The sequence below is a fragment of the Littorina saxatilis genome, linkage group LG1 (assembly GCF_037325665.1).
Source record: "Littorina saxatilis isolate snail1 linkage group LG1, US_GU_Lsax_2.0, whole genome shotgun sequence".
In the NCBI taxonomy this organism is placed as follows: Eukaryota; Metazoa; Mollusca; class Gastropoda; order Littorinimorpha; family Littorinidae; genus Littorina; species Littorina saxatilis.
In genome coordinates, this window is record NC_090245.1 from 87,184,324 (window position 1) to 87,197,823 (window position 13,500).

Genomic DNA, 13,500 nt, shown 5'->3' on the forward strand with positions numbered 1-13,500 from the left:
AGAGAGGGAGTCGATACACGAATTCCATTCGTAACATAACCCCATGGATTAAGATAATTATCCTATCCCAAGTAGATAATTATTCATCGTACGACGCTCTGCTCATATAATCTGCACCGTGGTTGTCCTTCCCGGGGATAACACGTACGGTGAACTCGTATGGCTGCAGTTGGAGGGCCCATCTCATCAGACGAGGGTTGTTCGGTTGTCGTTGGAGATGTTTGAGTGGGCGATGGTCTGTCTCAATGGTGAAGTGTTTCCCGTACAGATACCGTTCGAACTTTCCCACTCCCCAAACTGTAGCTAGGCATTCTTTTTCTACGGTGGCGTACCTACTTTCTGCTCCGTTGAACTTCTTGCTTTGGTACGCAACAGGTCGTAGAGTCTCTTCGTGCTCTTGCATGAGAACAGCACCCATTCCTTTGTCGGAGGCGTCCGTCCTTAGCACGAAAGGTTTGCTGTGGTCTGGCATACACAGCACAGGTTTCTGTGAGATTTTCTCTTTGAGTGTCTCAAAACTCCTTCTCGCTTCGTCGTTCCAGACAAGCTTGTCTGGGTTGAACTTCTTTGTCAGGTCGGTTAACGGAACAGCTATGTTCGCGTATGACTCGATGTAGGACCTGTAGAAGTTGCAGAGTCCTAGGAACGACCGTAGTTCCTTCTTCGTGGTGGGTGGGAGAGCGTCTTGAATCTTCTTGATCTTGTCGCTTTCTGGCCACCTTTTTCCACCTCCCACTTCGTGTCCGAGGTACGGCAACTCTGTGTAGCCTATGTAGCACTTGGAGGGTTTTGCTGCCAAATTGGCTTCTTGTAACCTCTGTAGTACTGCCTTCAGAGCTGACATGTGCTCTTCCCAGGTTTCAGTTGCTATAAGCACGTCGTCCATGAAGTGGTGGACGTCTTTTCTTCTGATTGGATTGAGTAGCTTCCTCATCATGCGATTAAACACCCCTGTCGCTGTTTTCAATCCAAATGGCATGTTGGCCCAACGAAATTGGCCCGCTGAAGTTGTGAATGCCGTCTTGTCTCTATCTTCCTCTTCTATTGGGATCGCCCAATATCCTTTCGTCAAGTCTAGCTTTGAAAAGTATTTCGCTTTTCCTAAACTTTGAAACAGATGGTCGACATCGGTGATGGGTTCAGCGTCGAACACTACCACGTTGTTCAGAGCTCTCAGATCAGAACAGAAACGGTACTTTCCGTCCTTCTTCTTTATCAGGACGATGGGAGAGTTGTATGGAGAGTTTGCAGGTTCGATGACATGCAACTTCAGCATTTCTTCAATTTCCTTTTCGACAGTTTCTACCATGGCGTGAGGTATGGGTCTGGGTTTCACAAAGACTGGTTTCTTCTCTGTCACTTCAATGGAACATTTTTCCAGGTTCGTCGTCTTTGGAACATCTGTTAGGAACTCTTCAAATTCTTCACAGATCATCTTCGCCTCCTTGACCTTTGCCTCGTCCAATTTCTCGTCGAAATAGATGTTCTTCACATTTTCGGTTCTTTGAGTTTCTAGGAGGGGTAACATCTTCTGAGTGTCATACTTGAAAATGTCATCGTCCATCGTGTTGTCCTCTTCCATGACAACAGCCACGACCTCTTCTCCTCCGTCTTCTTCATCACTTTCTTCTTCGTTTGAAGCAGGAACACTCGCTTGGGCAGATGAACTGGGATTGGGAGTGGCGGAACTCAATTCCCGTTCTTGGTACTCCTTGATGAGGTTGATGTGGTAGATCCGTGTTCTTCTGCCAACTTGGATCTTGTAGTCGAATTCATTCAACTTTTCCACAACCTTGTAGGGACCTGACCATGTAAGTTCCAGCTTGTTGTTCTTCACAGGGCGTAGAAGTAGAACCCGTTTTCCGACTTCTAGCGTCCTTGGTTTCGTTTTCTTGTTGAAGAAATGGGCTTGCTTGCTGGCCGCTTTCTTCAGGTTCTCACGTGCCACGTTGCACGTTTCTTCTATTCTGTTCCTGAGGTTGACTACATATTCCGCTGTAGTCTTCTGCTCCCCTGAGATTTCTTCTTCGGTCCATGTTTGGCGCAGCACTTGCATGGGTCCTTTGACAGATCTCCCATACAGCAGCTCAAACGGCGAAAATCCCATGCTTTCTTGTGGAGCTTCTCTGTATGCAAACAGGAGGGCGGGGATAAACGTGTCCCATTCCCTCGGTTGATCTATCGCTAACTTTTTCAGCATGCTCTTCAGTGTGGAGTTGAACCTTTCGACCAAACCATTCGCTTGAGGGTGAAACGGTGCAGTCATGTGGTGTTTGATGCTGAGAAAGTCGTTCACTTCTTTCATCAGGTGGCTGGTGAACTGTGTGCCTTGGTCCGTTATCACTTCATCTGGGATTCCCAATCTAGTCCACATCTCCCAGAGAGCTTCAGCTACGGTATCTGCTTGGATGTTTTTCAGGGCTACGGCTTCGGGGTATCGGGTAGCGTAGTCAACAGATACCAAGATGTATTGTTTCTTGCTCTCCGACATAGGTTTGACCGGGCCGATGATATCCACCGCAACTCTCTTGAAAACCGAACTGATGGGTGGCATCCTTCCCAGAGGGACTTTCTTTGTCTGACTTTTCGGTGCAGTTCTTTGGCATGTGTCACAGGACAAGCAATACCTACGAATGTCTCCTGCACACCCTGGCCACCAGAATTCTGCTCTAATTCTGTCAGATGTTTTTCTTTGACCTAAGTGTCCTGCCATGGGGTGATCGTGACCAAATGAAAGAACTTTGTTCCTGAGTTTCTTCGGAACGATTACTAGTGAACGGTCGTTTCCGTGGCGATCTTTCGTTGTTCTATACAGGATTTCTTTCTTGTATGAATATCGTATCCCATTGATCCCTTCTGGAGAGTTGGCAAATTGCCTGATGGTCTTCAACGAAGGGTCACTTGCCTGTTCTCTCTTCAGATCAGCTGGCGAATACAGTCTTTCTTCTTCCTTGACTCCCTGTTTGTGACTGCAGCTTGGTTTCTGGGCGTCTTCTGTTGCTTGTGCTCTCGTGGTAACAGCAGCTGCTGTCCCAGGGTACCACGCTGGGTCTCGAACAGGATATGTGGGAGTCAATTTCTTCTCTTTACCTAGTCCATACCATTTACCTATGAGGACAGGGTAAATTGGGTCGTCCATCACCGTTACTTCTGTCTCGGAGTCAAAGTAGGGTGAATCGATGTGCACCACGGCGGTGTGGTACATCTTCTTGGAGTCTTTCTCTGCCAGAGTAGTCTCCTTCATTTTCGCTGAATATGCCTCCTTAGGCACAAACTTCTTGCTGACAATGATACCAGTACATCCAGTGTCTCTCAAAGCGTTGACAATTGTTCCATTCAGCTTCACTGGTACCACTTCGGCACATTTCTTTTCCTTGCAATTTCCGCAAAGTTTTTCTAAGAGGATCGGTGTCTCAAGTGTATCTTTCTTCGATGAAACTGCACCTGCTGTGTCTCTCTTGTTTGGACAAAAACGAGAGACATGCCCTTGCAATTTACAAATGAAACAACATCCAGATGCTCGCAGTTTCTCTCTCTCGGCGTCACTCAACTTTGCCTTTAGAGTTTGATTTGCGGGTTTTGTTGATGGAGCAGCTATTCTTGTTTCTTCTTGGGGAGAACGACGTTTTTCAGGCTTGACGTACGTCGATGAAGTTTTGACGTTCGATCTAGATTGTTGATATGTGTTGGCTATCATCCCAATCTCTTTGGCGCTCTTAGGGTCTCTATCCCTAATGTGAACGGCGAGGTCAGGCGGAAGGGTGTCCAACACCTGCTCACGGACCAACAAATCTTTGAGATCTTTTACATCTTGGTCGCATTCTGCTAATTCCACCCACTTGTCTAGATACCGTTCTAGCTTCGTGATGTGCTCTTTATACGTGTCAGTGGCGCTTTTCTTGGTTTGGCGAAACTTCTTTCTATAATCTTCGCTAGTGAGTTGGAAGCCCTCATACAAAGCGTGTTTGAGAGTGTCGTAGTCATTAGCGTCTTCCTCGTTCAGCTTTGAGAAGATGACTCTCGCCTTACCCTTCAGAAAGTACACTACACGTGAAGCTTTTGCTGCATCACTCAGGTTACAGTCTCGAGCATAATGCTCGAACTGATGGAACCAGCTCTCGATGTCATCACGGTCGTCTAGAAAAGGAATCTTGGGCTTGAAACCATCATCTTCGCGAATACGTCCTGGCGAGTTGTTGTTCCTGTTGCCCTCTTGGTTGGCGTTCTGGATTTTCAACTGTTCCAGTTGGAATTGTCGTTCAGCGTCACGTTCTTGTCGTTCAGCATCACGTTCTTGTCGTTCAGCACGTTCTTGTCGTTCAGCATCACGTTCTCGTTCTTCGCGAGTTTGTTGCTTCTCTTTCTGATCAAGAACAAATGCACGCAACTCGGCTCCTTCTAACCCCAACAACTGTCCTTCGGCCATTAGCTGTCTAGTCAACTCTAGCGGATCTACACTTGTGGACTGAGACATATTTACAGGTGACACGTCCGTGCACGCCTGTGGATCAACCTCTTCGTCGTTACGGTTGCTGTCAACTTGAAGAGAGAGATGAACACTCTCTTCTTCGTCAGCAGGAATTGGTAACGAGTCTATCACCTCTTCCCGATCGTTACCGACAGTAAGGGTTTTTCTTCCCTTCTTATCTGTGGTTACTATGGGAAGCGATTTGTCGGCCGGCTGTTTCCGTGCCAACTGGGCTGCGATGGTGGACTTTCTAAAATTATGAGCTGGGGAACTGTCGTCACTCATAAGTCACCTCGCGTATTATTCCAAAACGTACAAAATGTATGTTGCTCAAACACCGTCGAGCTACTAAATTTCGGATCAAATTACAAAAAGAAACAGTCGGGCGGCGCCTTCGTGCACAAAATGCAAGTCCTAGTTTAGCTCTACTTCTACTGTACTTTGAAATAATTCTTCAACGTATGTTACGTTACGTTTCCACACAACCACCCAAAGAGTTATGTTTCCACGTTCTATCGTGAGTCAGTTTACTTCTATCTACTAACGAGAACTTACACTGTAAACTTTATTTGACTCTTTCTGGCGAAAAGATCAATCTTTCACTCGATCGAACGTTGAATATACAAGATGTATCAACTCAACTGTCAATTCGCATCATTTACTGTGTAGATTAATTTACAGCCACTTCTACATCAAGTAAATACGACTGATATCCACAAGTCGATTATATAGGGCTTCACAGGGAAATACAGGTATTAAATCCTTACCTCTTAGGTACCTGACTCCCACCAACCTCCCGCGTAATTTAGAACAAACTAAGGGAAATGATGGTTCCGATAGTACGTGCAAGAATACTATCACACTGATGAATTGGAACACCACAAATAAAATTGGGAGCTAACAAATCAAAAGTGGTCTCGCTAAATATTGATTTTTTAACGTGTCGTTTCAGCTGACAACACTTCCAGTTTTTATTTTACCGTGTGATAGGGCACACGTTGAGTTATAGATCTGTGATAAGTAATATAACTAAAGGTAAATAAATAAAATTATATGATGAGACGATGGCGATGAAGTACGAACATATACAATACAAATCGACATGCAAGAAACCTACAGCAATTTTGAAACGAGAAAAATTTGGAACGGCTGGATCGAAAGTAAAACGTTGATTCAATATCCCGTGACTCGAGCCCCCATTGTGACGTCTGCTTCTCGTTCTAGGGCTGATCAGTGTTTAACAGAGACAAGTGCAAAGAAGTAATAAGAAATTTAATAATTCTGTACTTTCAAAAACATGCACGTGATCATTCTTGCAGACATCAATCCCTTTCTCTTAGAACCTTCAAATGAAAGTTTTATAGATTATGATTTCTCTGGTGTGATTTCACACACACGTAACAACATTGTCTTTCTTCTTCTTGTTGCGTCGACGTTTAGCATCGAAGAGCGGAACGTACTTCTTCTTCTCGTTGAAAATGTATTTCGGTTTACACAAATGAAGACGTGATGGTGTGTTAATGTTCACAAAATATAAAGTAGTCTACTCATCATGATAAACTCGATCTGGGTGACACTTGGGGACGTTGGTGGTTCCTTCCGTGGTTACCGCTGACGTTGCCCTTCCCACAGTGTTCACACGACATCATTTACACAAGCATTGTACACCCCTGTACACTTGCACCTTCTGCAACACACACGTGCAATATCTGTTATTATCAAGTATGATTTCCATCGATATCATTCAATTTGTTTCTCTAAAACAACACAGAAACAAGAGTTCACAGACTGACACAAACACATGGAAAAATGAACAATACCTGTGTTTTCCTGTGAATCAATAATGTTAAAATGTATTAGCGTGTTTTACCTGCGGTTAGTGGACCTTTGGAGATCGCAAAAATGTGGAAATCCGTCCACGGAAGGTGAAACATATGCTGGTGCAATCTACGTGGCTTCGTTGATTGCTGCCATCTTGGAGTCAATGAAACGGTCAGAGCATTGCATCCTAGCAACCTCAACTGAATATATGTACAGTTCATATTCACGAATTAATACCAATGCACGCTGTTTTCTTTTGCTCTCTTCGTTTAAATTTCTTTCCATGAAGATAAACACATTCTTGCCTTGTACGCTGTACTAGTTTTGGACTAATGGCGCGAGCGTTGACGTCATATGTATACAGTGTCGTCATGACGTAGTCTCGGTCATTTAACCTCGTTTTGTGTACGCAACTAGTGAAGTCTCGATTAATATGAGAGAGGGAGTCGATACACGAATTCCATTCGTCACAGACTACATGAATGATATTTTTGGTTGGTTTTTCTTTTCTTCTTCTTTTCTTAATTTCATTTCAATTATTTTAATAGTAAAGCAGCAGGAAAGAAAACTGCATGTCTGTCGTTATTGTCCAAACTCATAGCTGTACTTATAGCGGTGAACTTTAATTGTTGGACAAAATTAATGGTTTTGCTACCTTGGGTATGGTGCATGGCTGATGCTTCTCCACAAAAACTCTTAAAGCAATACTTCAAGAAAAATTAAAGCTATACCGCTTAACAATGCATTGGTTATGATTCTCTATACTGAATGCAAAACAGCGACACTTGCCAAGCAGTTGGAAGTTAACAATTTGCATACCGTGAGTGCGATATTACAAATTATCTCACTACTCGGCATTCCGTCCAGCATATATATACCGAGTAATACAAGACATGCAGATTAGTCGGAACAATTTTCGGTATCAAAAGAAGCACTGAAAAGCTTCTGAACTGGAAGGAGTGTGATATAAAAATGTGCTGCATTCCTCACAATTCTCAAGTGTGTGTTTACCGCGCAGCTTTATGTTCATAACAGAGGTTCAGTTTCTTTTCGGTATTTAAAAGCGCAAGATGCCGAACTGGAAGCAGAATAATTAGTGTATGCAAGTGTTCGATGGCTACACAACGGAAGATAACGGAATTCTTGAGGAGCTCGCACGTGCATACGAGCTGTGAAACGGGTGTAGTGTTAATGCGAACCGGACTGTGCTGAAGTGCGTGGTATAAGATTTACATATTTTCACAGCAGTTAGACAAAACATCATAAACACCGCGCACGGCTCAGAAATCTACAACAGCTACTCCTGTGCTCCATATCGTGTGTATTGGACTGACTTCTTACAAGAATACTTACTTTTATCTATTTATTTATTTATTTATTTGTTGTTTTGTTCTTTACTTGATTTCTTCATTTATTGATTTATTTATTGTCATTTTATCTTATTCGTAAGTATATAAGCCTAAGTTTGTTCGTTTGGTCGTTTGTTCGATCCTTCGTTCGTTTGCTTGTTTGTTTGTTTGTTTGGTTGTTTGTTTGTTTGGTTGTTTGTTTGTTTGTTTGTTTGCTTGCTTGTTTTTTTTTATATTTAGTCAAGTTTTGACTAAATATTTTAACATCGAGGGGGAATCGAAACGAGGGTCGTGGTGTATGTGCGTGCGTGCGTGCGTGTGTGTGTGTGTGTGTGTGTGTGTGTGTAGAGCGATTCAGACTAAACTACTGGACCGATCTTTATGAAATTTGACATGAGAGTTCCTGGGTATGAAATCCCCGAACGTTTTTTTAATTTTTTTGATAAATGTCTTTGATGACGTCATATCCGGCTTTTCGTGAAAGTTGAGGCGGCACTGTCACGCCCTCATTTTTCAACCAAATTGGTTGAAATTTTGGTCAAGTAATCTTCGACAAAGCCCGGGGTTCGGTATTGCATTTCAGCTTGGTGGCTTAAAAATTAATTAATGACTTTGGTCATTAAAAATCTGAAAATTGTAAAAAAAAATAAAAATTTATAAAACGATCCAAATTTACGTTTATCTTATTCTCCATCATTTGCTGATTCCAAAAACATATAAATACGTTATATTCGGATTAAAAACAAGCTCTGAAAATTAAATATATAAAAATTATTATCAAAATTAAATTGTCCAAATCAATTTAAAAACACTTTCCTCTTATTCCTTGTCGGTTCCTGATTCCAAAAACATATAGATATGATATGTTTGGATTAAAAACACGCTCAGAAAGTTAAAACAAAGAGAGGTACAGAAAAGCGTGCTATCCTTCTTAGCGCAACTACTACCCCGCTCTTCTTGTCAATTTCACTGCCTTTGCCATGAGCGGTGGACTGACGATGCTACGAGTATACGGTCTTGCTGAAAAATGGCAGCTACTTGACTAAATATTGTATTTTCGCCTTACGCGACTTGTCAGTTTATTTCTTTGTTTCTGACTTTAGGTCCTTCTGTCTGTCTTCCTCAATTTCTGCCTGTCTGTCTTTCTTTCTTTTTGTCTTTCTTTTTTTCTTGCTTTTTCTTTCTTTCTTTGATACATTTCATTTTTCATTTTCATTTTCATTATTTTATTGTCCCATCGCTGGGAAATTCGGGTCGCTTCCTCCCAGTGGAAAGCTAGCAGCAACGGAGTCGCGCTACCCAGGTGTCTGCGTGTTTAGGTGTATTCAGCCACCTGCACTTATGGCAGAATGACCAAGGTCTTTTACGTGCCATTGTGATGACACGGGGGTGGGACATGGCTTCCGTCTCTGGGTCTGCACATAAAGTTGACCCGTGTCCGTCCCGGCCCGAATTCGAACCTGCGACCTTTCGATCACAAGTCCAGTGCTCTACCAACTGAGCTACCGGGCCCCCGGTATAAGCATATCTATTTGGCTATGCGTTTATTTCACAATTTGCTTGCTTGCTTGATAAATCGATTGATTGATAACTTGCTTGCTTTATTTCTTGATTGATTAATCGATCAATCGACTGATCGATAAATTAGTTGATTGATTGATTGATTGATTATTCCTGTACACGTGCATAATTATATTAAGCCCCATATTCTTGAACGAGCCCAGTGTGTGTGTGTGTGTGTGTGTGTGTGTGTGTGTGTGTGTGTGTGTGTGTGTGCGTGCGTGTGTGTGTGTGTGGGTGTGTGTATGCGTGCGTGCGTGCGCGCGTTTGTGCGTCTGTGGGCGCCTGAATGTAAATGTACACTGCATTTTTGCCATGGCTGGTTAAACGCTCGCTTCATGCAGAAACAGACAACTTATCGCATAAGTAGCAATATGAATTAAACACCTTCGCTGCGCTTTATAACCGAGTGTTGCCTGTCAACTCATTCAGACAGCAATCGCCACTACACACACTCTCAAAAGAACCACTTAGCACTCTCACTCGCTCGATCAAATAAAGGTCCACCGCCGGCGACTGGGCAACTCTACACCAATTCCCATTGTGTCCGCCGTTAGAAGTCAAAACCCTCTGCCTTGTTTGGTCAGTCATGGTGTATGAATGACCACTGTGTGCTCTGTCTCTTGTACCCGGGGTGACTGCTAGACTGACTGACCAGGTGCCTATTGACCCGTGTTTGACAGCAGGTGCTAAGTTGTTTCGTTGTACGGGTACGGTTATTCTGGTACCCTTGTCATCTTCACTCTGATCGATGTATACGGTACGAGATACAATATTTTATAGTCATCGTATGGCGCTACGTGGTTCTTTGATTTTATAAGAAATTATAAAAACATGCATTATTATTTATTGTATGGCGCCATGTGGTTCATAGATTGTATAAGAAATTATGATTTATATATAACATGCATTATTATTCATCGTATGGCGCTACGTGGTTCATAGATTTTTTCAAAGAAATTATGAAAACCTGCATTATTATTCAGCATATGGCGCCACGTGGTTCATAGATTTTATAAGAAATTATGATAACATGCATTATCATTCATCGTATGGCGTTACGTGGTTCATAGATTTTATAAGAAATTATGAAAACATGCATTATTATTCATCGTATGGCGCCACGTGGTTCATAGATTTTAAGAAATTATGAAAACATGCATGCATGCATTATTATTAAACAAATCTATCTTCGGGTATGGTAGTCGAAACGGCTGTGCTGCAAGGTCGAAAAGTATGTGTACAACGCTCTTGATCCGCAAGACGAATTATCACTTGCAAAGGAAGGGTACATTACCAAAAAGCAAAGGAAATAGATCAGTAATTTTAATCAATGAGTCAATCGACCAGCCAGCCAAATATACCTGTCTCTGTCTGTCTCTGTCTCTGTCTCTGTCTCTGTGTCGGTCTCGGTCTCTGTCGCTCTGTCTGTCTGTCTGTCTGTTTGTCTGTCTGTCTCTCTCTCTCTCTCTCTCTCTCTCTCTCTCTCTCTCTCTCTCTCTCTCTCTCTTTAATTTTTTTTAAATTTTATCATTGTGTGTCTGTGCGTCCCAAGGACAGATTGTAGGAAAAGGCGTAGCCTTTAAATCTTAATCCTTGTTAAATAAAGTTCAATTCAATTCAATTCAATTCAATTCTCTCTCTCTCTCTCTCTCTCGCGCGCGCGCTCTCTCTCTCTCTCTCTCTCTCTCTCTCTCTCTCTCTCTCTCTCTCTCTCTCTCCCTATCTCTGTGACAATAGTAATGATATCTTGTGTGTCTCAGGACACAGACCCCCCTCTCCCCGCTCGCTCCCCTGACCCTCACTATTGTCACTCCATTATAAGACCCCCCCTCCCCCTCCCCCCCCTCCCCGCCACTTCAACGCCCGCACCAACCTCGCCCGAACCCTCATCCCGGCATTCTCTCTCTCTCTCCCCTGCTGATCCGCTGAGCTCTCGCAGACTCATATCTCTTTCTCCCTCTTCAATAGCGTTCAGCGGATTATGGAACGACAGCGCTGATTCTTAATTAACTCTTGGCTATTGTGTGCACCACGCCGGCGCACGCGCGCATAATCGCACAGAAAGCAAAGCTCAAGTGATCGCGCTCTACGACACAGGCGCTTGGAATTATAATAACAGCAACACAATATATATGCTTCAGCAAGGTTAACTTTTTTTAATTAAAGCTGCAACTTATAACCGTTTCAATGAGTTGTATTTAATGCTGATTATGATTGGGTATATACCTTCTGTAACGATGTGCGAGAGAACATATGAAAATAAAGCTTCCTTGTCATACAGATCAACAGCCTTTACTCTCTACTCCCGCCTTTTTTATTTTTATTTTTATTTTTATTTTTTACTAAAAACATATTGAAAAAACAAACGTATAAATTATAGCAAGGTGTCAGCACTGATCATTAATATTTTGAGATACCCTGTCATCTCTTTAATTTACTGGTAGTGAATCAAACATAGGTTTTGTTTCGGTATGTGAATGTGTGAAGCAGAACAAACTGTAGATCGCTTGGATTATCATTCTGTCAAAATTGAGAAACCGTAATTTCACAATTAATTATTCAGTAACATCGGCTCTTTAATTTTATCACTATGATATCCGTACACGCAAATCCATCAGACACATCAATCGAAATAACTGCACAGACTTCACTGGTCTCATTTCATACGCCTGTGCCCTAAGTGGTTATTGAGGAAACGATCACAGTTCATTACCTGGAGCAAAACACTCCGAGCCGGAAAGCACGAAGTTTTTCCTCGCATCAAAACCGTTTGAACCTGTCGACTCTCTATGCGATCAGGTTCCAATCGATGCTAAAGAGACTTTCACCGCTGCCGTTGTAACAAACTATTTGAACTGCTAGACAATTTCTCTGAATAGTTTTCAATCGATGTTATAGAAAGAGACAGTGTTCGCTGCTGTACCAAACCGTTTGAACCTGTCGACACTCTCACCGATCATGTTCCTGTCGACGTTAAAAAGACACTCTCCGCTGCTGTACCAAACCGTTTGAACCTGTCGACACTCTCACCGATCATGTTCCTGTCGACGTTAAAGAGACACTCTCCGCTGTTGTACCAAACCGTTTGAACCTTTCGATACTCTCACCGATCATGTTCCTGTCGACGTTAAAGAGATACTCTCCTCTGCTGTACCAAACCGTTTGAACCTTAAAGGCTCTCTGTGGGCTAATTCATATCGATGTTAAAGAGACAGTGTCCGCTGCTGTGTGCACCAAACCTGTATGTCATCGCTCTCTCTCTCCCAACAAATTCCAGCGTGTTAAAGAGACAGTTTACGCTGCTGTACCAATTTCGACTTTCTCTCTACCCGAAGAGGTTCCCATCAATGTTAAAGAGACACTCTCTGAACAATATACCATGAGTCATGTACACCTTTCCGTCAATTACCCTTTCTGGAAGACCTAGTAATGTAAATAAACTGAAAATCATCCAGAACGACAAACTAAACGAGCAAATAGTGTTGGCAATCACCGACAAAGCGGAAACAAAGATGGGGGATACTTTATGAAGCTAAATACGCCGAAAGAAGAAAGCACGCGCAAACAAGATTAAATGGAATTAAAAAGCGATCCTATGTTTTACCTCTCTGCATGCTCGCTCTCTTTGTAATTCAAATGTGTCCCTTCGAAATTGAACGGAGGAACTCAAGTGGCATTATTCTAAAATAATCCGAGTGAGATTATGAGAATTCAACCGATCTGATTGTTTTCAATGGGCGGCGTATTCTGTTGTGATTCGCGTTGAGTATTCAGCGCCGTAATATAGTGACATTGATTTTGTCACGTAACCCTAAACATTTTCCCTTTCGCCGGTTTCATCATCATGATAATGTCAGTTGCCTTGCTGGAATTTATAAACTCCGCTGTCTCTATTTTACACTGCGTTCTTCTATAGAGTCGCACACACACACTCACGCGCCTGCACGCGCACACGCACACATATATATATACACACACACACACACACACACACACACACACTCACACACTCATACACACTCACAAACAAACACACACACACACACACACACGCATACATACACACACACACACACACACACACACACACACACACACACACACACACACACACACACACACACACACACACACACACACACACACACATGGGTGGCGGTGTATGTGTGTGTGTGTGTGTATGTATGTATGGGTGTATGTGTGCATGTGTGTGTAGAGCGATTCAGAAAAAAAACTATTGGACCGATCTTCATGAAATTTCACATGAGAGTTCCTGGGTATAATATTCCCAGACTTTGT

The 13,500-nt window shown here is 42.7% G+C and overlaps 2 protein-coding genes and 1 long non-coding RNA gene across 3 annotated transcripts in view; all 3 read right to left on the reverse strand.

Moving 5' to 3' along the window:
* Positions 1-13,500, reverse strand: part of LOC138982854 (furin-like protease kpc-1) — a gene marked incomplete at its 5' end in the record, with an annotated part of 381,789 nt that overhangs the window by 116,136 nt on the left and 252,153 nt on the right.
* On the reverse strand, positions 80-4,753 carry LOC138952223 (uncharacterized). The gene has a single exon (XM_070323870.1). It carries the CDS (start codon positions 4,751-4,753, stop codon positions 80-82), a length of 4,674 nt encoding a protein of 1,557 aa, XP_070179971.1.
* On the reverse strand, positions 5,724-6,749 carry LOC138982784 (uncharacterized). The gene is made up of 2 exons (XR_011460977.1): positions 6,339-6,749; positions 5,724-6,155 (listed from the first exon to the last, which is right to left on the reverse strand). It is a non-coding gene; the product is annotated as an uncharacterized lncRNA (long non-coding RNA).